At 36.3% G+C, this 22,774-nt stretch overlaps 2 protein-coding genes across 4 annotated transcripts; both read left to right on the forward strand.

The window, feature by feature from the left end:
* Positions 1 to 323: 323 nt before the first annotated feature.
* RANGAP1 (Ran GTPase activating protein 1) lies at positions 324 to 22,416 on the forward strand. 3 transcript variants are annotated; one of them, XM_083365681.1, is made up of 16 exons: positions 324 to 578; positions 3,969 to 4,124; positions 4,478 to 4,605; positions 5,087 to 5,146; positions 6,022 to 6,201; positions 6,619 to 6,753; positions 8,102 to 8,260; positions 8,780 to 8,893; positions 9,877 to 9,976; positions 10,794 to 10,878; positions 11,679 to 11,853; positions 13,806 to 13,931; positions 14,526 to 14,628; positions 15,093 to 15,181; positions 17,154 to 17,275; positions 20,220 to 22,416. In XM_083365681.1, the coding sequence occupies exons 2-16, from the start codon at positions 4,013 to 4,015 to the stop codon at positions 20,287 to 20,289; spliced, it is 1,758 nt and encodes a 585-aa protein (XP_083221807.1). In that variant the 5' UTR covers positions 324 to 578; positions 3,969 to 4,012; the 3' UTR covers positions 20,290 to 22,416. The 3 variants fall into 3 exon arrangements, with proteins under 3 accessions (XP_083221807.1, XP_083221809.1, XP_083221808.1); XM_083365682.1 differs by lacking the exon at positions 324 to 578 and adding an exon at positions 665 to 707; XM_083365683.1 differs by lacking the exon at positions 13,806 to 13,931.
* On the forward strand, positions 18,810 to 20,123 carry LOC310642179 (CCAAT/enhancer-binding protein zeta-like). Its single transcript, XM_083365684.1, has 2 exons — positions 18,810 to 19,692; positions 19,795 to 20,123. The coding sequence occupies exons 1-2, from the start codon at positions 19,092 to 19,094 to the stop codon at positions 20,037 to 20,039; spliced, it is 846 nt and encodes a 281-aa protein (XP_083221810.1). The 5' UTR covers positions 18,810 to 19,091; the 3' UTR covers positions 20,040 to 20,123.
* Positions 22,417 to 22,774: the final 358 nt, after the last annotated feature.

The following is a 22,774-nucleotide window of genomic DNA, read 5'->3' on the forward strand; positions in this document are numbered from 1 at the left end:
GAGGACAGGAAGGCCTGGAGGAACATTGTCCATAGGGTCGTGATGGGTCGGACACGACTTCGCAACTAACAACAACAACAACTTTCACTTTGCTAATCCAACTCTCTTCTACACACATTTATCTCGTTGCTTCTAGCGACAAACCGCTCCATGAAAGAAAAATATCATTTCCCGATGAATCTTAATGTAAAAAAATTAACTACAACTCCCAGAATTCTCTGCGGTGCCGAGCCAGTGGGCGAGCCGCACTGTGCAACACAAAATTGTGACCTCTTTTCACCGTCACCGCCCTTTCGCTACAATTACCTCAGAGCCTTTGCAAGAAAGGAGGAGCATAAAGAGGAGAAGCAAGCCGCCCGGAGCAAACGCAAGCAGCCACGGAGCGAATCACAATCCGGGAAACAAAACTGCCGGCTTTCAAATCCTCCGCCTCCCTTAACGCCATCATCTTGGGTGGCTGCGGTGGCCCTAGCAGCTTCAACGTGACAGCGACATCCGACGCTCCAGGCAGCCAGACGCGGCTGCTCGCACCGAGAAGGGCGGACAGTTGATTAGCTTGACTTATTCGAGGGTTGTTGGTAAGTGGAGAGCGAGTTCGCTCCTCCTCCTCCGCGGTTCTGACTACGCCTGCCGGGGCACGGAAGGAGCCGTATTGTGTGGGAGGAAGGAGGCGCTTCTGTCTTGCTTCCCGGGCTGCACGTGTAAGGGTATGTACACGTGTACACGTGTCACTGGTGATGGGGTTGCCAGCAAAAAACGTTCTCGGGCAATTGGACCTGACGCCGGGCAAACCTTCTTCGTACAAATAGGTCTTCCTGCCCAAACCTGCTTGTTCTTTCCCCCCTGTATGACGTCATGCCCTCGTTGCTCTTTACGAGGGAGGCCAGCCTGGCCAGGGAGATTAGGTTGGGTGACGTAAATTAGGAGCGCACGTAGGAACTGGCATTTCGGAATGAGGGCTTCGGTAATGAGTGCGTTTTCGTCGCTATTTTATTTACTCGGCTGAATTTTGCTTATACGGCGGAAGAGGAAGGAACAAAAGTTCAGCTGAGTTGAGATTAATAAGTAAAATTGTAACGTGTGCCAGTATGAAAAAGAGTTCTATCATATTATAGGGATAGAAAATTAAAAAAAAGATGTCTCTCTAGCACAGGGATAGGCAACCTTGGCTCTTTTCTGAAGTCCTGCAGTCTAGCACTTTTCGGTTGATGAAAAAGTTGATATTTTTCAGCTGACCACTAAAAAAATATTTTCTTCCTGAAGAGAAGCTGATGGCAAAACATCAAAAAAGGGAGGCTTTTCTAAGAGACAGATTAATACAGGTAGTCCTTGATTTACAACAGTTCATTTAGGGACTCTTTAGTTACAATAGCAATGAAAAAAGTGACATGACCGTTTTTCACAGTTAAGACCTTTGCAGCATCCCTATGATGTGATAAAATTTCAAATGCTTGGCAACTGGTTCATAATTATCACTGTTGCTGTGTCCCAAGGTCATGTGATCACCTTTTGCGACCTTCCCACAAGCAAAGTCAATGGGGAAGCCAGATTCATATTAGAATATTAGTGCCAAAATGTGGGTATGCATCTGTAAGACAATGTATCAATCCAGTGGAAAAACAATAAAATAATAAAATAAATGATCTTTCAGAAATAAGCAAGGAGAGTGATTGCTGAAAACTGAATTTCCATATAAACTGAAAAAGGGGAATGTTTTTACATTCAGATTTATTGTGCTCATGCTAAACATTGTTTAAAAATCACAATAATTTGCTTAATTTCTAATTTAGAAATCTGGAACTTTCCCCTTCTTGTATTGTTGTATTATATTGTTAAATATAAAAATGAAGAAAATTATTTTTTCTCCAAAATAATTTGCAGGAAATAATAATGGCTACTAAACACTTTGAATCTATAAGAATTTTTTGGTTCAGATTGCTGGAGATGACTACCTATCTACAAATTTATTTTAACAAACAATCTCTTAGTTTCTAACTGTAAGACTTGAAATAATTAGTCAATGTTTTAAAATGGTTCCACCTTGGAACAATTCGTTCCTGCTAGTACAATACTTCTTAAGAATCAACTCATAGATCACAAATGATAGCAGTCTGTAGTTTCACTGCTTATGCTGCTGAAAAATCCTGGTAAGTTTTCTGGATAAATCCAGTATAATTTTTTTTGCTTCTACTCAATTCAACTTCTATTTTTTGCAAAGTAACAAGAAAATTAATGTCCTTAGTAGCATAACTACTTAGTTGTTGTGGGGAAAATAAAAGAGAAAGGAGTATTAGGTATGTTTGCTGTGTTGAGGTTTTTTTTTTAATCCCATTTATATCCCGCCCTTCTCCGAAGACTCAGGGCGGCTTACAATTTAAAGCACAAACCAATGTGCTTAGCAATAGCCTTCATTCTATGTATATGCCTGCTTATTAGGGCTTTCGGGGGCCCCCAAGCGGCATTATTACAAAGTCAGCTTATTGCCCCCAACAATCTGGGTCCTCATATTACCTACCTCGGAAGGATGGAAGGCTGAGTCAACCTTGAGCCTGGTGGGATGCGAACCTGCACTAATTGCAGGCAGCTGGTGTTACTTAAGGAGGCATTAGCCCACTGCTCCACCAAGGCTTATAAAGTAATAAAGGGATAAAATCTAATAGATAAATACCAAAAGTATTGCAATGTCTGTTGTTTGTTCCTTCATTACCATTTCAACCACTCTACTTTTATATTTATGAAGTGGCAAATAATAAGGCAGTGTTATTAAATACAGGTAATCCTTGACTTACTACCAAAATTGAGCCCAATTTTTCTGTTCCTAAGCAAAATTTTTGTTAAGTGAGCTTTGTCCCATTTTACAACTTTCTTACCACAGTTATTAAGTGAATCACTGCAGTTAAGTTACTAACATTGTTAAGTGAATCTGGCTTCCCAATTGATTGTGCTTGTCAAAAGGTCACATAAGGGGATCACATGACCCCAGGACACTACAACCATCATAAATATGAGTTAGTTGCCAGGCATCTGATCATGTAACCATGGTCGTTAGTGTGAAAAATGCTTATAAGTCACTTTTTTCAGTGCCGTTGTAACTTCAAACAGTCACTAAATGAATGGTTGTAATGTAGGCTCTGTCGATGCTATTTATTCAGTTTCTTTGGAGGTTCATCTGTGGCTGGAACAGAACAGTTGAGAATTAGAGTACGGTATATAGCTGGGAAATGCTTATTGAAGAAAAAAGGCTGATAGGAAATCTATTGACAGTTAAGTTTACTTTTTATTCTCATGAATCATTTCTTGCTCAGGTTTGCATATAAAATAGGGTGGATAGAAAGTAGAAATAAGAATTGATTTCTATGGAATGACTGCAGTATCAACGTTTTTAGAAAGTTGGATCTGGGCTTTTCTGGATACTAAATTTGGCTATCCAACTAATCTGTTTGAAATCTTCCTTGCCCTAGTTCATTCTCTGTCCTGCACTATCCATCCTTGTACTGACACTGAAGGTAATTTATGCATAAATTAGCAGAAGCAAGATGGTAGCATTTGCTGTAGAATGATGTTAAGTAACATGTGATAAGCTGAGTAATGTTTGGGTGAAATGGCCTGGCTGGTTTTGTCTGATCAGAGCAAACATTGCTGTCTTCACAACAAGCTTTCAGCCTAGTATTTAACTGTTCAGTGCCGTATTATCATGTAAGGTAATTAGAAATTATTAGTTTATTACATGTGATGGTTTTATAGGTTATTACATGAACAGTTTATCAGTTTATCCCTTGCTTTTTTTTCTTCACTTTCTTTTTCTGAGGTAGCAAAAAAGTAAATAATTATGACGCCATAGAACCAACACAATAACAACTTTTAGCTTCCTCTTATTACACTATACCAAAAGAAGAGAACAGGAGGGAGTCAAAAGAAGCTAATTTTTTATCTCTCACACACTTAGTTATTTCTCTCTTCTTTTCCAGAATCTATCCCATCTGATATTGGCAACAGTTGGCACACTCAAAAAATGGCATCAGAAGATATAACTAAGCTTGCAGAATCACTTGCTAAAACCCAAGTGGGCGGAGGGCAGCTGAGCTTTAAAGGCAAAAGTTTGAAACTCAATACTGCAGAAGATGGTAAGAGGATATGCTGTTGATTATCAGTGTTTCATTGAATAGATATATAATTTTTGCAGAGCTCATTTGTATAAAATAAAAGCATATATTATAATACCCCCAAATAGACTGAATCCTAAATGGCTTCTGGAGAATGATTATAGATCTGATGGGGGATAATTATGTGAATAATATGTGAACCGGCAATCGGGAATTTGTTATTTTGCTTTAAGCCATCTTGGTAAAGAGTGCAAAATTTTAAATACAAAGGAAAGCACTATTGGTGGAGAGGCAATAGGACTTGAGGTGGAATTATAATGAAGGATAGATGCAGTTTGGGTTAGAGTTCAGAAATATTCTGCCTATCTCTGCAGCTGAAGAGGTGATCAAAGAGATTGAGGAGTTTGATGGGCTAGAAGCCCTGCGTTTGGAAGGAAATACTGTGGGGGTTGAAGCAGCAAAAGTCATTGCCAAGGCTCTGGAGAACAAATCTCAGCTCAAGGTGAGATTTTGATGTCTGATTATTTTGTATAATAATGGAATTGTATCCTTAAATTTGTTATGACTTTGATGTGTTTGAAGAATATTTTGGCTGACAAGCACAAGAAACATTTTATAGGGTCTTAATTATTTTTCACTGTGAATAAAATTACCTCTCAACCTTGCATTATTCTGTCATATCTCTTTCTCTCATATCTGCCACTCTATGTTGGAGAAATATTGTGTTTTGGAGGGTTGGTATTCAATCCTCTGAAATTGTGACTACTTCGACTCTTGTTAAAATAAAGTAAGCTGGTATTCCACGTTTGAGCAAATAGCATAAATAAACGCATGCACTTGGTTATTATGCCAGCTTCCTAGTTTTCACATATAATAATTTTTGCAGTTATGCATATTGTTCACTAAGGACTTCATAGAGAAATAAACATTGTATTGTGTATCTTCTATGATTTTTACCATGTTTGTACTATGTGTTATTATAGAGGTGTCACTGGAGTGATATGTTCACCGGGAGACTGAGATCTGAGATTCCCCCTGCTTTGGTAGGTGAAATATGTAACTGTTAACTATTATTAACATAAGATTTTTCTAATGCTACAGTGTGGGAGCATCATCTGAGGTTGGTAGTATGCTGATTTTTTTTACAGAGGTTTGGATGGAAGCAAGGACCAACCAAAAGAACCTTTGGAGACTAATGACAAATCAGTAATATAGTGCATATAAGAATCTGTGAAGAAGTCTCAGGTTCAGTTCTTTATTATTATTTCCAGTTAAGACATTTCTCAGTAGAAAGGCAAAGAAGATCATTGGCTGACATTGCTGCCTATTTGGAGTAGGTCATGTTATAACAGTCTAATTCAGTTCAAGGTAGTGTCATAGATCATACTTTTAAGAAGAAATATTGTTGTAGACTGAATGAATTGTCTTCTTTCTCTAAGCAGGTTAAGGAAAGATGAATATAAATTTAAACTGAATTTAAATTTTGATTGTCATGGATGTGTATGTGAGAGAGATGTTGAATTCACATAGTAAGATGTGATTTGTTATCCCATATTTTTTAATTTTGTGAATAAGAAAGAGCCTTCAGCTCAACTGCTGATAAGTGAAATCTATTTACAAATCCAGCCTATTTTTATGTATAATTACTCAGAGGAAAGGTCATTTGGATCTTATTCCTATATAAAGATACCTAAGATAATTTCCTATTATATTTTTTCTTTTTATCACATATTATATATGAGTTTAGGTATACTCTTATGTGAAAAGTTTAGGGATACTGTATGAAGTTTAAAGGTATGTTCCACTTTTCATAACTTGAAATGATATATCACAAAGGAAAAAAATCGTATCAGCTTTGAACAAAATAACTTTCTTCTATAAAAGAAGGGATTTTGTCCTACCTTTTATCATTTGTCAGATTTCTCTTGGAGAAGCCCTCATTTCTGCTGGCTGCCAACTTGTAGAGCTGGATCTGAGTGATAATGCCTTTGGACCAGATGGAGTCCGTGGATTTGAGGCATTGCTGAAGAGTCCTACCTGTTTTACTCTGCAGGAACTCAAGTTAAACAACTGTGGCATGGGCATTGGTGGTGGCAAGGTAAAAGGCATTTTCTGCATCTTTATGAAGTGGATAGTAGAATGTTTGACTATAGATTGTTGTTTTACAAAGCCTCCCAAATTGATGGGGAAGTCAGTGTCATTTACTCTAATGAAAAGTATACTGGCTTATTCTTAGCCTGCCAAAGAATGTTCTAGAGGGAAGTTCTACCTTGTTAAGATAAAGAATCTTTCACCCTGTATCCCACAGAGAAATCTGAGTTAAGTACATGCATTCATGCCAATTTCATGACCAAAATTACTCTTTTTGTTATGCTACAATTGGGAATGTTACTAATACACAATGCTACTAACGGAGTGTCCATATCATGTATATAAAACTGCAGTTTAAATAATTTGTTCCCTCTAGGCATGGTGAATCGACACCTTAGCAATGTAAACACTGCTTTTTCTTAAGATCTTAGCAGGAGCTCTGAAAGAATGTCACAGGAAATCAACTGCTCGAAGCAAGCCATTGGCTCTGAAAGTATTTATGGCTGGCAGGAACCGTCTGGAAAACGATGGTGCAACTGCTCTTGCTGAGGCATTTGCAGTGAGTATAAGAATTAGAGTCTTATCGGATTAAAACGTTATGTGTAATTGGCAAATAGGAAGGGAAAAGCCTTGGTCAGATGTGTTCTTAAAAACATGAATATTTTTTTATATTCCATATTCTAGAACATATTCTGATATGCTGTACATTATACTCTTACTAGCTGATGGCTGTTGGTGCTACTTTTGTAGTAGTGGTCATTTTCTCTGGAGAAACAGCCACTTCCTGAATGTATTTGGAGGATTCAACAAATTGCATCATAATATTAATAAAAAAGTGCCATCACTGTGGTATAGGTTGATCATTGTAGTGCAACAAGTTTGGCCCAGCTGCCCTATTTGAATAGAAACCCTTTGTTCTGTATCATATTTCAACTTAAAAATTGTCCTTGGGTTCCAACCATTTGTTCAGTATCTATTCAAAGATATGAAGCATTTAGCAAACGGTGCTTATGCTCAATCCTCAAAGTTATGGCCATTTCAGCATCTCCATAGTCACATGATTGCAATTTTTACATTTCCTGCCAGCTTCTCATAAGAAAAGTCAATGGGAAGATGTTAGGAAATTTGAAGTTGTGATCATGTGAGATCTTCATTTAATGACCTATGTAGTCCTCAGGTTGTGATGGCAGTTGGAATTGCCCAAATTGCTGTACTTAAACAATGTGGTCACATGATGTCACACTTTACAACCTCATTGCTTAGAGACAGAAATTCTGATCCTAGTTGTCATTGTAACCTGAGGATTACCAGTACTTGAATCCAAGCAATTGTAGTGGATATGTACTAGAAAGATAAAGGTGAGCCTAGGAAATTTTGTCTTAATACTTAATAGTTTTGTTGGAACATATGGTCTTTAGATTGTTTTAGATTCTTAGTTTATGGGCCCATGGGTTTCTGAGATAGATTGGCAAATTGGGTTTTACAACAAACAGTTCCTTGAAACTGTTTTTTATCACTTTGGTAAATAGGGTTCTCAATTGATAAATCTTAGTGTATTTAAGAAATAGGGCTGACTATACAAAGATATCTACCTATCATTTTTGGTATACGTAACGTTATACAAGGTACATGAGAAAAAGAAGCTGAGTGTTGTACTTAATATTTTGAAAATAATTTTATTAAAAATTAATATGCATTGCACTCCAATTGGCGAATCTCTAGAGTCTAGAAGAAAACTCTAGGGTTTGAAATAGCTTCTACACTCTGCTATTTTAGATTACAGTAAGTGATATTTGCTTTATTGTGTATGAAGAGTTTAAATAGAGTATAGATATACATAAATTATTAGGAAAAAAATATTTTACCTCTGTTTGAACAATGGCCTTCTGTGCTATATTGATCCTCAGGTGATTGGGACTTTGGAAGAAGTTCATATGCCACAGAATGGAATCACTCATCCGGGAATTACAGCCTTAGCTGAGGCCTTTGCTGTCAATCCCTTGCTGAGAGTGATTAATTTGAATGATAACACTTTCACTGAGAAGGGAGCTGTGGCTATGGCAGAAGTAAGCACTTTTCAATAATTTTGTAATACTTTTTATATTAGTACTGATTTCTACATTAATAGTGATTTGGATTCAAATCTAGAACAGCAGTTGTGAAATAAAATGGATTAATAATTGGTTAGAGAACAGAAAACAACAATTTGGATTTTTGCCACTGTACATTAAGTTTACCTATATGTTAATGCATGTAAGATAGTAAGTGTGGGGGAGGGGTTGGGAAACCCTGTTGACTTTGCTAATGTAAAATGCAAAATTGACCATCCCTGGGAAGAATTCAAAATGGGATTAGAGAAAATCATGAAGAGTAAAGGTACCATTTAATCTATAGTACCATGCGCCTCTAAATTTCTTAATGTTAAACCCAGATGAATAAGCACTTGCACTGGGGAATTGTTTATGAGCTCCTCTGAAATGCTGAATGCAACAGGTCTCATTCGGTACAGCTCCCTTATATTTTTAAAAGGAAGCACTTCTGTCAGGGTTGAGTTAAGTCTGCATTGTTTTCTTTCTTTTATTCAGACCCTAAAGAAACTCCGCCAAGTGGAAACGATCAACTTTGGAGATTGTCTGGTGCGTTCAAAAGGTGCTGTTGCCATTGCTGAAGCTGTCAGTGAAGGTCTTCATAAACTAAAGGTATTTGCCATAGTTGAATCCTTTTTTTGCACATTGCTATGTATGCTACAAGACAAACTAAATATGTTTATCGGTGATCTTTAGTTGTGCTCAGCAGGCAGTGAAGAAGAATAAAGAGTAATCCTTTCTGAAGCTGTAGCCCAGGCCCATCTCAGTGGAGCCAATTAATTTCCTAGTTTTGTTTGGCTAGAGCTAAGTAAAAGTTTTGATATTAGAGATCATATAAATATGAAATACATGCATTTTTGTATTTGATAAAACTATTTAGAGAACACTGGTCCAAAATCCTAAAATTATGTTACAATCCATCTTACAGCTAAAGATACAGCCATGAGCTGGAAGTCAAGTTAAAAACACCAAGAAGTTATGAACATTTCAGTTTTGTCAAGCTACATGATGAAGTTAGAGAATTGTATACATTTGGTACAAGATAAATGTAAATTTTGTTTCTATTTATATTAAATTGGTATAAAGGCCAACATGTTATTCTAAAATATGGATGGGTAACTTTTTAAATCCTAAATTGAATAATTTGCCAGGCTAGGGCAGCATATTTGCATGCATATATCAGAGCCTCAGCAGCTCACAGTAAGGATTGGGGTTAACCACAGATTGTTTAAGTTTCTGTCATGAAGAACAGCAGGAAAAAAAAATACATTTCCTGATAGCTAGTGAGAAGAATGGGGCTCCCTGTAGCCACGGTTTATATGTCACATATCATCTGGGGACATAGTTTATTCACCCATGAACTTAAAAAGCAGTGAATCAAAAATGAAATAACCCAAACAGTCAATTAAGCATTAACTGCAGTCTTCAGAAATGATTATTTGTAATCTAGACATCTTGTCACTGTCTCCATTGTTTCTGAATTGTTTTTTAGACTCGATAACGTGAATTATAGATGCCATGAGCCCACTTAAAAATATTTCTTGCATTCTCCCTAACCCAAGTATTCTTATGAAACTTTGCTTTCTGCTTTCTAGGAACTCAACTTATCCTTCTGTGAGATCAAGTTAGATGCTGCACTTATAATTGCTGAGGCTACTGAGGACAAGTCAGTGCTGGAGAAGTTAGATCTCAATGGTACTGTATGTGATTGTGCTATGGCCTATAATGCTGTTTTTAGTAGCTAAAATCTGCAACCAAACTGATGACTGGATAGGTCAACCAATGTATACATTAAACTAAATTCACTTCTCTTTCCCTAGTTCATTCTCTTTCAATTAGCTTTCCACAGATTTTCAGTTCATGATCTGTTCCCTATCTTCCTTTTACCAATTGCCACTGAATGCCTGGTGTTCTAATTTTCCCAAATCTGCAATCCTGAGTGATTATGAACTACAGGATTCACTGTAGTTCTTAATATTATGCAAATCTTATTCCTAGGTAGATTTACTGACTTTCTCAGAGGCTGGATAGGCAACAGTTTTAACTTGATAACTATGTTTTATAGTGTTTGTGCAAACACAAACATGGCCCAAAATACATTATTTTTCTGTAGCCAAAAATCTCAATGAATAGATTCCTATGAATGTTAAGGGTCAGGGGCCTTGACTTTTAAAAAGTTTTGTAGGTGTATTAAATACACCAGAAACCTTTCACACCATTTTGTTTTTAATCTGAATATTGGTAGGAAACCATAATATTCCATCTTGGAAGCATGGACTCTGGGGATACAAAAAGATGCGACATCCAATCTCAAGACCATAGATTGCCCATCCTATCTAATTGATTTCAAAGACTTTACAGTGATCAGCTTTAATTGCAATATATTTTGCATTCAGATATGATACTAAAACTTGTGGTTTTATCCACTTCTCTACAGGGAAACATAGAGCTTTTCAAGATATCCTTTTAAAAAAATTAGTTCTGTTTATATATGTTTTTACCCTTGTCATAGGTAATTATTTTGGAGAAGAAGGCTGTGAACAGCTCCAGGAGATTCTTGAAAGTTTCAATATGGCAGACGTCCTAGGCTCCCTGAGGTAAGATACAAATAGAGTCTCCAATGATTGGCTATTTCAATGATTTATTTAATATGATAGATATTCATGGCTGGAAGGCTCATTTAAGAGCCTTTCAGCAAAACCTCAATAGTAAAAGTGAAAGTGCACTGTGCAGCTGTTGTGTAATAGGGTTTAAGGTTAATTTGTACTGTGGCTTTGGCAGAAGTGGAATTGTTCTTTCTGCCTTTTTTCCAGTCTTCACTCCAGGGCTGTTGGAAACAGTTTTGTTCCAGCTGCTAACAGAATTCTTTTCAATTTGCAGTAAGAAAATTTGAGTTTGGGAAGATTTAAAAAAATAGTAAACTATTGTATTCCATCTTTTTCCCCCCAAATTCTTGTTGGAACAATCAGAATCTTGTCTCTCTTTCAAAGACTTGATATTTGACAGGTTGCATTTATCATCTTGGATTCTTTCATTTATTTCTATGAATTATTGTTATTAGGGCTACTAGATTTTGTGTTGCAAAAATCAGGACGACTAGGTGGCAACAAAGAAATGCAGAAAATTCAAATTCATTGCTCTCAGTTAGGGACAGTTAATTGCAGCTCAGACTTTAGTATTCCTATTACCCACACTAGGAGGAGTTGGGTTAGATTTAATATAATTTCTTATGAATACGGAAGTGACTTTGTGGACAATATATTTATTTACTTTGTTTTGGATATCCAATTTCTTTGTGTCTGTACAATTTTATAATGATGAATGCAAGCTGACTAGAAATAAATATCTATATATGTCTCTCAATAGTATGTATAATTATATTCTTGTATTCGTTTAGTGATGATGACGGAGAAAATGGAGAAGAGGAAGAGGAAGAAGAGGAGGAAGAGGAGGAGGAGGAAGAAGAAGAGGAGGAAGAAGAGGAAGAAGAGGAAGAAGAGCCTCTTCAGGTGCAGGAGAGGGGACAGGGAGAACAAGAACCCCTTACACCTAAAAAAATCTTAAAGGAACATGTAGGTATAAGCACAGTTTTCTTCTTTTAAACAAGAAGAGCAACTGCTGCAGTTGATATGCCTGGTGGTATCAGTTGGAAAGCTGTTGTAGCTATTTATTCATTGTCGTGGTTTTTGCTTTTATAAAATTATTAACATACTAAAGTAATACATTGCTGGACAAATTGATCAGTTTTATAGTTGCTGACTTTTACAAATAATTATCCTTAAAGAATAATGTGTGCCTATCTAATGAAAATAAATGCATACACCTAGTCCTGTGTAATATTGCTTTGCTGCTTTTCCCCTTGAAACTTAACATAATAAAATGTAAACTTCTGAATTATTATGTTTCCAAAATACTATAGCCAAAAATAACATTTACAAATAATGTATTTTCTTGATTACATTTCATGTTTTTTCCCATTAAGACATTTGGCTACCGTATTTTATAAGTATGTAAAATTAATATGATGTACATCTAAGTTTTCCTAGTAAATATAGTCATATATATTAGATTCTTGCAGATGTTGTTCCTGGAGCATATTCCTTTTTTTTTTAAATAAATCTTTATTTACATTTCGTGTTAAAAACACACCATACACCAACAAAGACAAAAAAAAACATTTGCAATATACAAAAAATGAAGAAATCAAAAAAATTGAAAACCATTTCAAAAATTTCACATTATATCTACTTCTAAACTAACAATTATATTCCACTCATTAAGTCTCTTATAACCATCCAACTCCAAAGCTTATTCATTAACAAAGACTATATCACTTCATTTTTGACCAACCTCCAAGCCACCCTCATTTCTTTAATCTTTTATCCATCTAAATATACCATTTATTCCATGATAGAAATGCTGGTGTCTCTTCTTTACCCTTCAACTTCTTGGTCAATGTGTCTGCTTCTGCACAATCAAGTATTCTCCTAATTATAACTTCATCCGGCGGGGTATGATTTGCCTTCCAAAATTGAGCATACCCCATCCTTGCCGCCGTTAAGATATGTAAAACCAAATACCATATATCCTTCTTAATATTTCCCGGCCTGGAGCCAAGCAGATACGTCTCTGGTTTAAGATCAACTAAACACCCTGTGATTTCCTCTATCCATTTTTGGATCCTCATCCAATATCTAACCACTTCCGGACATGTCCACCATAAGTGATAGCATGTGCCAATCCCTTTACCACACTTCCAACAATCGGCCGACATTTTGGAAAGTCTAGTCAGAGGGAGATGCCATCTATAAAGCATTTTGTATATGTTCTCCTTATATGACGTGGAAACCACCAGCCTCATATTAGTCCACCAAATCTCTTCTCATTTCTCAAGTGGAAGTGCATCCTGGAGCATATTCCTAAGTTCATATCCAAGCCAAGCTGGCTGTTTTGTTTAAAAACCCTCCATATTTTATGTAATACAAATAAACTATTACTGTTTTAGGAGCACAGTCAAAAAAGCAAACAGAATTTAGAGATGGACAAGAAGAGAAAAAGTAGCAATTGACAATTCAACAGAATAAAAGCAGGAAAAGAAAAGAAAGGATAATTATATAAAAATCTAAAGAAAAGTGATTAGCTGAACAAACTTTCTGTAATAAAGCAGATAAAAGAGGAGCTTTTCATATCCTTTGCTCTACAAAGTTATTGTTAAGTAAAACTAGTCCTATGAGTGAATGAGAAAGATTATATTTCTCATCTTAATATATTATGCTAGCAGGAAAGAACAAATAAAAGGGGATGACAATGTCAGTATAAAATCAGAGCACAAGAGTAGAACTCTGTCATCTTGGGGTGACGAAAGCAAGATCTTAAAGGATATTTATCCCCAATTAACTATGCTACATCTCCCGAAATAAATCCACTTTACCGCACTACTCTTTCCCTCATTTCTCATCTGCCACACAACGTCTACTTTTTCTGTATTTCCTGGCAAAAGATTAATTTTCAGGATTTCTTCCAGGATTCTACACCACCACTATCTTCTCCTCCTCTTCCTCCTGTTGATGTTGGCACCTTTCTAGCTTTCCCATCTCCTGAGAAATTGTTGCGACTTGGTCCCAAGTGTTCAACTTTGATAACTCAGCAGGTAAACCATTGCTAATATATTACAAATCACACTTTTCTGTGCACTATGGCTAGTAGCTCAGTAGTTCTGTTCCTTGTTGACTGGTGTCTCCTCCCCTACTTTACACATTGCTTTACTTGTAAACTTGCCAAATATTAGAATTCTAATGTGTATTAAGCCCAATATCACAAAGTAGATTTGCAAGCTACCTAAATCAGTTAAAAATTGTTATTTCCTTGGAAAAATAACGGTAGGGCTATTCAGCACTTTAGATCTGACACCTGAAAGGTCACCAAGGCATGCCCTGGGATTTTGGAAAATGATGCAGCTGTGCATGCCAGAGTTCTATTTAGATCTCCACCTACTTAAACACTGCTTTAGAATCAAATCAAAGTGCTGCAATCATAATAATTGCCTAGATCTGTTACAAAACTTTTGGAAATTGATATTGTAAAGATTTGATACGGAAACAAATAGCACTAGAAAAATATCCAAATGTCTCTACTACTTCAGTTTTTATGAGGTTGAGATTCCATTAGTAATAGCACGGGCCACCTGTTCTTTCTAATGCCAAACTGGCACCAAGGTTTAATTTTGATATTATATTTCTTCTAGACAGACACATCTGACACAGAAAAAGTTGTTACCGTTTTCCTTAAGATCTCTTCCGTCTTCAAAGATGAGACAGTAGTAAAAACAACGGTGACTGAAACAACAGGTATGTCCTTTTTTTAAAGGCTGTAATCAGTACGATGATATAAGCAGATATCCGTGCATGTAAAAACCTATGAGATAAAGTGGCCATCAGATTCTGAATCTTTTTTTTGACAATTTCAGTTATAGTCTCCTCTAGCTCAGGAGATCAAACATATGGAGTTACGCCAGACACTAGAGTTTAGAATGTTTCTGTTTTTGCATTATTTTACAAAACAGGTCAATTTAAAATTAGTCTTGCTTATTTCTATAAAAAATATGCTGCCTTTCACTATAGCAACTTAATTCATGGAGTTGTTGCAGCTAGTTATTTTTTCCTTTGAGTTTATTTTTAAATATTTGGAATTGTTAGCTAGGACTGTGATGTCCTTCTTTAAACTACAGGACTTAGGCAGTGGACCAAAATCAAATAATATTTCCCTGAGGATTGAGGTCTCCATGTTTCTAATACAATTGGCTCTTTTTTAGATGCTTTGATGAGAGAGGCTTTTTCGTCAGCCAATTTCAATTCTGATGCTTTCATAACAAGTGTTTTGATTCACATGGGATTGCTAAAGGTAAGTGGACAGAGACGGGAGATTTTTGACAACAATGAGGTTTGATTGTACATTTTATATTCCAAAAAGCACAGTAGGCAAAGATCTTATATCAGATATGATGGAGCATGTAATAGATTACAGAATGATAGAGGTGGAAGGGATCTTGGAAGTCTTCTAGTTCAACCTCCTGCTCAAGCAGGAGACCATATACCATTCCAGATAAATGGCTGTCCAATCTCTTCTTGAAAACCTCCAATGACAGAGTGCCCACAACTTCTGGAGGCAAACAGTTACACTGATACATTGTTCTCACTAACAGGAAATTTCTCCTTAATTCTAGGTTGGATCTCTCTTTGTTAAGTTTCCATCTATTACTTCTTGTCCTGCCCTCAGGTGCTTTGGAGAATAGGTCGATGCCCTCTTCTCTGTGACAGGCCCTCAAAATTGGAAGATTGCTATCATGCAACCCTTACTCCTTCTCTTCTTTAGACTAGACACTCCCAGTTTGTACGGTTTAATCCAGTCCCCTAATCATCTTTGTTGCTCCTCTGCACTCTTTCTAGAGTCTCAACACCTTTTTTGTATCATGGTGACCAAAACTGGACAATTCTGGGAATATGGAGGAGGAACTACAACTGTTAAACAAGAAAACAGGGCCATTACAGAAAAGATTTATGTGAAAATAACTCTACATTAATTATGCTAGGTATACATTGCTAATGGAGAATAGTTAATTCGATGGACAGCAAACATAGGAAATAGAACCACATGGATTTCTGGAAAGGTTTTTATCGCTAGGAACATGTAAAAATATTGAAAAGTTGTCAGAATAATTGTTCAGCTCAACCTATGCCCAGAGTAATTAAGGTAAATTATTAATGGTCTTGCAGTTTGGCGGGTCGAATCCCGAGTGCCGCGTAACAGAGTGAGCGCCTGTTACTCGTCCCAGCTTCTGCCAACCTAGCAGTTCGAAAGCACATAAAAATGCAAGTAGAAAAATAGGGACCACTACGGTGGGAAGGTAACAGCGTTCCGTGCGCCTTTGGCGTCTAGTCATGCCGGCCACATGACTACGGAGACGTCCTCGGACAAACACTGGCTCTTTAGCTTTGAAACGGAGATGAGCACCGGCCCCTACAGTCGGAAACGACTAGCACGCATGTGCGGGGGAACCTTTACCTTTACCTTTATCTTCCTATAACAGTCATGTTATATATTCTCATGTAGGTCTTTCTGTTCTTAATATAGCAGAAGGGCTATATATAAATACATGCAAATACAAGTAGTCCTTGACTTATGACCACAATTAAGCCCAAATGTTCTATTGTTAGCCAAGGCAGTTGTTAATTGTCATGTCCCATTTTATGACCATTTTGCCATGGTTGCTAAGCAAATCACTATGGTTGTTAAATAAATCATGTCATTAAGTAAATCTGACTTCCCCCATTGACTTTGCTTCTCAGAAGCTCCTTACAAAGGTTGCAAATGACAATCCCAGGACCCCTTGGCATTGCAACCATTGTAAATACATGCCAGTTGAAAAGTACCCAGAGTTTGATCATGTGACTGTGGGGATGAGTCAACACTCATAACTGTAAAAATTGGTCATAAGTCACTTTTTTTCAGTGCCCTTATAACTTTGTCATTAAATAAATAGTTGTATGTCGAGGTATGCCTGTATTTATATTTGAAAAGGCAAAGATCAAGTCTTGGTATGTTCAAGCAATAATTCAATGCAAAATTCTATCTTCTATGTATTAATCTTTATGAAAATGTAATCAATATGATGACATCACACCATACTCTTTTGGGAGCCAAAAAGGAATCTGGGGCTATCCCACTTCAGTTCAATTGCTGCAATGTTTGCAGAATGGAACAAAATGAATTATGTGTGGTTATGGGAGGTGGTGGGGATAATACCGAGTAAATGTTGCTGGCCTCTAGAAATAGCAACTTACCTTTAATTTTCCTTTTTTCTTTTGCCTTTCAGAGTGAAGAGAAAATCAGGGCTGTTCCGAGTCTTTATGGCCCTCTAATGACACTGAACCACATGGTCCAGCAGGATTATTTTCCTAAGTCCCTTGTCCCAATTCTCTTGGCCTTTGTCACAAAGTGAGTATTGTGATCTCAGTGGAACAATTAGCAATACGTGGAGGGGAGGAATCTAATTATATTTTCCTACCAGTTCACAGGAATTAGTGTTCCTGAACCAATTGTTGAGCAAAGGTAATGGACAATATTGACACTGTCAACGAATTGTGCTTTTATGGGAGCTGCACATGCTCCCAATGTTTGTCTAAATGTTATTGTTAAATTCTGTGACTTGGGAGCTATCTACAAGAACACTTTTCGTATTTAGAGTCTGCCTGCTGAACCCAAGCAAATACAAAAGCCTGCTAAGGGGCCCCACCTATGAAAAGGTGAAGTGGGAAGGCTGTTTACTGTGTGGGGCCTCCCCTCTTGTGGAATAACTTGCTTCCCACAGTGAGATTGTCTTCCATGGCCTTCCAGATATTTTTAAAACATGGACTTTTACGAGTAGTGATTGTAGGAACTTTTACGAGTAGTGATTGTCATATTTAGTGCTGTTTTTTAAAGATGCTGCTATTGATTTACTGTGCTGTTAATGTTTATTACTATATTATTTTTATTTTATTACTTTACTAGTATACCTATTGGAGCCTTTAGAATTAAGCAGTATAGAAACTATATAAATAAAAACAGTTTTGGGTTTTAGAAGTAAATATTGCTTAATACTGGGAAGACCCTTTAATACAGAAATAGAAATTTAACTTTGTTAAATTTTGGGGTACTCTACTGCAGTAACTGTTCTGTTTAATTAAAATTAACACACTTCTATATTCAAGATATTAATCAAGTCAAATCTTTATTACAGTCATTGGGCAATTTAATATTCTGGTTTCTCTTAAGAACATATCAATCTTTGGCCTTAACTAGAATGAATGAATGAATGAATCTGGATATAATATGGCTTTTTTTTACATTAAGAAGTTAAGAGGTAGTCCTCAACTTAAGATCACAATTGAGCCCAAAATATTTTGTCTTAAGTGATTTTTGCCCCATTTTGCAGCTTTTCTTGCCACTGTTGTTAAGTGAATCACTGTTGTAAGAAGTTAGTAAGACAATTGTTAAGTGAATCTGGCTTCTCCATTAATTTTACTTCTCAGAAAGTTGCAAAAGGTGATCCCATGATCCTAGTACATTGCAACCATCATAAATACATGCTAGTTGCCAAGCAACTGAATTTTAATCACATGACCATGGGGATGTTGCAACACTCTTAAGCGTGGAAAACAGTCATAAGTCACTTTTTTTCAGTGCCACTGAAACTTCAAACAGCCATAAATGAATGGTTGTAAGTTAAGGGCTACCTGTATTTGTTTTTCCCACTATGTGCTGAATTCCATAATCCTATATTTTCTTTTCACTTCAAAAGAAGTTAGAGAAAGTCAAAAATCTTCTAGTGAAATACTATAAAGGATTTCTTGGTTGATGCAGGAAAAATATTGAAAATTTTGTTTTCCTTAATAATCTACAATGTAGATTATTTCTAGGGTAAAATTAATCAAATGGTATTATTACTCTCTGCTTATATAATACATGCTACATGAAATACAAATGAATTTCATAATGGAGCCGATGCTGAAATCCCACACAAAAAGTTGTGGAAGTCTAAATACCTTACTACTTTTTTCTAATAACTTACATGATGTATTGTCTTGCTTATCCATGGCAATTCTGTTAATGAGTGTAGGTTGTTGAAGTCATGGAGAGAGTTGTCTTTGGAGAAATTTTCTTTTGTTATGAACTCTTACCTTTGCTGCACAAATTTGCTGCACAAATTTGATATTGTGATTCACATCAAAATTTACACATTGTGAACTTCAATACTAGTATACAGGCCTTGATGTTGCTGTTTCAGGTGATGGATTCTAATCAGACTATCTCTGACAGATATTACATAGCCTTATATAAGAAGTTGCTAGATCCCGAAGTAGCATTATGTGCCACGCCATCCATGTTTCTCAACCTTGTCTACAAATCTTTGAAGGCTGACACACTATTGCGACGAGTTAAAGCTTTCATGAAACAATTACTTCAAGTCACCTGTGGACAAATGCCACCATTCGCCTGTGGGGTCCTGTATCTTGTGTCTGAACTTCTGAAAATAAAACCAGGCTTATGGGTACAGCTGCAGGATCATGTGGAATCAGATGATGAGGAACATTTTCATGATCTTGAAGAACAAGAAGACAACATTGTGGCTGCAGACAAACAGATAAAAAATGAAGATATAGGACAGTCTGCAAAACCCCATAACCAGGCTTCAGAGGCATCATGGGTACATCACCAGAATCTAGCAGGCAGCAAAGGCACAGGTAGCTATGACCCATTGTCCCGGAACCCTTCATACTTTGAAGCTGATAGAACAAGCTTTTGGGAACTGAAGAAGTTTTCAGAACGCTTCCATCCATCTGTGGCTCTTTTTGCAAAAAGAATTCTAGAGGGTAATTACATTGAATATTCAGGTGATCCTCTACAGGATTTCACATTAATGAGGTTTTTGGATCATTTTGTTTATAGAAATCCCAAAACTCACAAAGGCAAAGAGAATACCAGCAATGTGGTAATGCAGCCAAAGAAGAAACAGTCCATGAATGATGTGCGAAACCTGGCAGTGAATAGTAAAGAATTCCTTTCACAAGATGAAAGCAAAATACGTGTAGACGAAGTATTTTTCCACAGGTTTTATAAAAAATTAGATTTGGACAAAGACTCAAAAATTTTCCTGGCCACAGCAGCCTTCTCACATAAAGTAGAAAATAAGCACACAGTTCCCTGTGATGTTATATAAATCTTCAATATTTATTTTTTAAAATATTTAATATTTTATGTCTGTGAAAAGTTTCAGAATTTTTCTTGGTTAGAATGGCAGTTTGTACTCTGTCTTTAAGTATCTGTTGACTTAATGCAGTTTAAGAAATTTTGAAGAAAAAGTTTATTTCCTCATCATTTCCATCATTTATCTCCACAGGCCTAACCGTGCTTTGGATTCCTGCTCTTTTGCTCGACACCTGCTATTACAGACACTCCACCAGTTGTAACACATAGGCCATGGTACACTCTCTCACACGCAAAGACTATCAGGAGAACATGTGGAGATGGAGAGCAAAGGCACCTGAAGCTTCAGGGGGAAATGTGCCTCCTTGGTCACTGAGGCATAGGCTGTCTGGCTGCGTTTCTGTTATAAACTTGGAGGAACTTTGCCATGTGTTTTTTAATGTTATTGTTTGCTGTTTTTAAACTATCTGTTTCCAAAATGAACTCTGCCCTCCCAGGAATCTTTTTCCCCTTTGAGATTTTTGTTTTGTTTTTCTCAGTTTTGTCTTGGGTTACTTTTTTAATCTGGGACTTCTGTTTCTCATTCATTATTCTTGAGGTTTAGAACTTATCTCCAAATATATTTGTTGGACTACTCTTCGGAGGTAACAGCAAAGGTCTGAAGCTTCCTTGCAAGTGCATTATGCTATGAGCCTAGTGGGGAGGTTGTTTTCTTCCAGATGCAGGCCATCACAAGACATTATTATTATTTCTTGCTCTTTTAGTTTTAGGCTATTCTGTGGCAATGTAGTATATTTTTTTGACCAAGGATATTTCATATGGAATCCTTCACCATTACCCATTGAGCTAATAAGCTCAATAATGCTTCACCATTACTCATTTCCACTAATAAGAAGATTACTGGTGGCCTGCAAATGACTGTTAGTGAAAACTGCCTTACAAATATAAATCTGCCTAATTAAAATAGTAGTTCAGAATAATTGTATTAATGGGTGTTTATTTGCTTATTAAAATTAAAAGAGGACAAATCTCTAAGCAAATTTCCAAGAAAACAACAAAATTAGTCAGCTACCAGTCATTTGTTACCAGACAGCTACCAGACTTGCACATTGTCCTATTCTGATTAGGTTATCTGAACAAGAGTCTTTGGAAGTTAGGGACTGTACTTCTATAAATGGTGTTCGCTAATGTATATAGTGCAAGTGTTAACTTTTCCAAAAGCTCTATTTTTTTCTTTCCATTTGTAATTTCTCATTTGAGGAAATGGTTGTTTTCCAGTTGGTGTTCAAATTTTGTTTCCCACCTAGATAGCAGTAACTAGTCAACTATAGTCAAACTTGAAAAAGCTAAGTGAGATTCTGAGTACTTAAATGGGAGTCTACCAGGATAATTCCAGAGACTATTAGATTGAAAATAAAAAAGCAATGGCATTTTTCTATTGTTACCAAACTATCTAAAATCAGTTTAGCTTTTGATGGAAACGTTAAACTACTGGCTGATTAATACAATCGATAAACTTTATTCTATTCAAGTAATATGACAGTTTTCTGTCTCTCATCCTAAAAAAAACTGTTCGTGAATGAAACAATTCTTGGAAAAAAAATAAAAGTCTATTGGAGCAGAGCATGCATGTTCCGAAAATGGCAATCTGAAATCAGGTGGATTCTGCCCATTTTATGTAATAAATATTTACGCCATTTCTAAAAGTGGTTGCAAAACTGTTCCAAAAGATAAGTTGGATAAGCATGTTAAATAGGACAGTGAACATCCTGGACAGTAGTACCTTTATTGTTGTATATCTGGTTTTATTGCCCTTATACAATAGTAGGGGGGCTGAAGGGTGGAAAAATTGAGGTTCTCTAGCATAACTGGAAAAGCAAAATAAGTGCAATTGCTTTATCACAAAGTCTCTTTATACACTTTTTCTAAAGCTGAAGTTACAGTTTCTCAAGGCTCTCTTTCATTTAAAGAAATAAAAAGAGACAAATCTTGGATTTCCAGCAAAATCATAGGAGTTCGGTCTTGCATAAGCTGAAATTTAGTTTCACATTATAAAAGCCTAGGCTGCAACACTTTAAAAAATGAAAATACCAATTTACAGTATTCAAACAAGTAACTATATCATTATTAATTAGCTGCAGGCAATCTGTGCCTTCAAAGCTTTAGTTCAGGTAACTAAAATGGCAACTGAAGATACTATGATATCTTTTCTGCTTGTCTAATTTATTAAAATGTCTATGTCACTTGTTGATCAATATATAAGTAATTTAGATATACTTTAAGCCACTATCAAGTGCAAAAATAAATTAACAGAATAATTCTGTTTTGTTCCCTAAGTAATAATGTAGCTTTGTTCAAGTAAATCTTCAATAAATGGATAGGATTGAGAAGGTCTTATGTCAGTGTTTCCTTATGGTTATACATTGCTGAGTAATTCACCAATAGCTGTGAAGTAATTGAATGTAAATTATCAGTAAGTTTACAGACTAGCTATTTGCTCTCTGAAATATCAGAAATCAATATACGGTAGTTGATATGGATGGAAATCTAGGAGGAACAATATGGGATAAATACTATCTTCAAACTATTGGCTTAGAACAGTGATGGCGAACTTTTTAGAGACCAAGCGCCCAAACTGCAACCCAAAACCCACTTATGTATCATTGGGTGCCAGGTGGGCGTGGCCCATTGGGGTGGGCATGACTGCAGTGGTAACAGCAGACTGGGTGGGACTAAAAAGTTCAATCA

Source organism: Vipera ursinii (assembly GCF_947247035.1).
Source record: "Vipera ursinii genome assembly, chromosome: 6".
NCBI classification, from domain to species: domain Eukaryota; kingdom Metazoa; phylum Chordata; class Lepidosauria; order Squamata; family Viperidae; genus Vipera; species Vipera ursinii.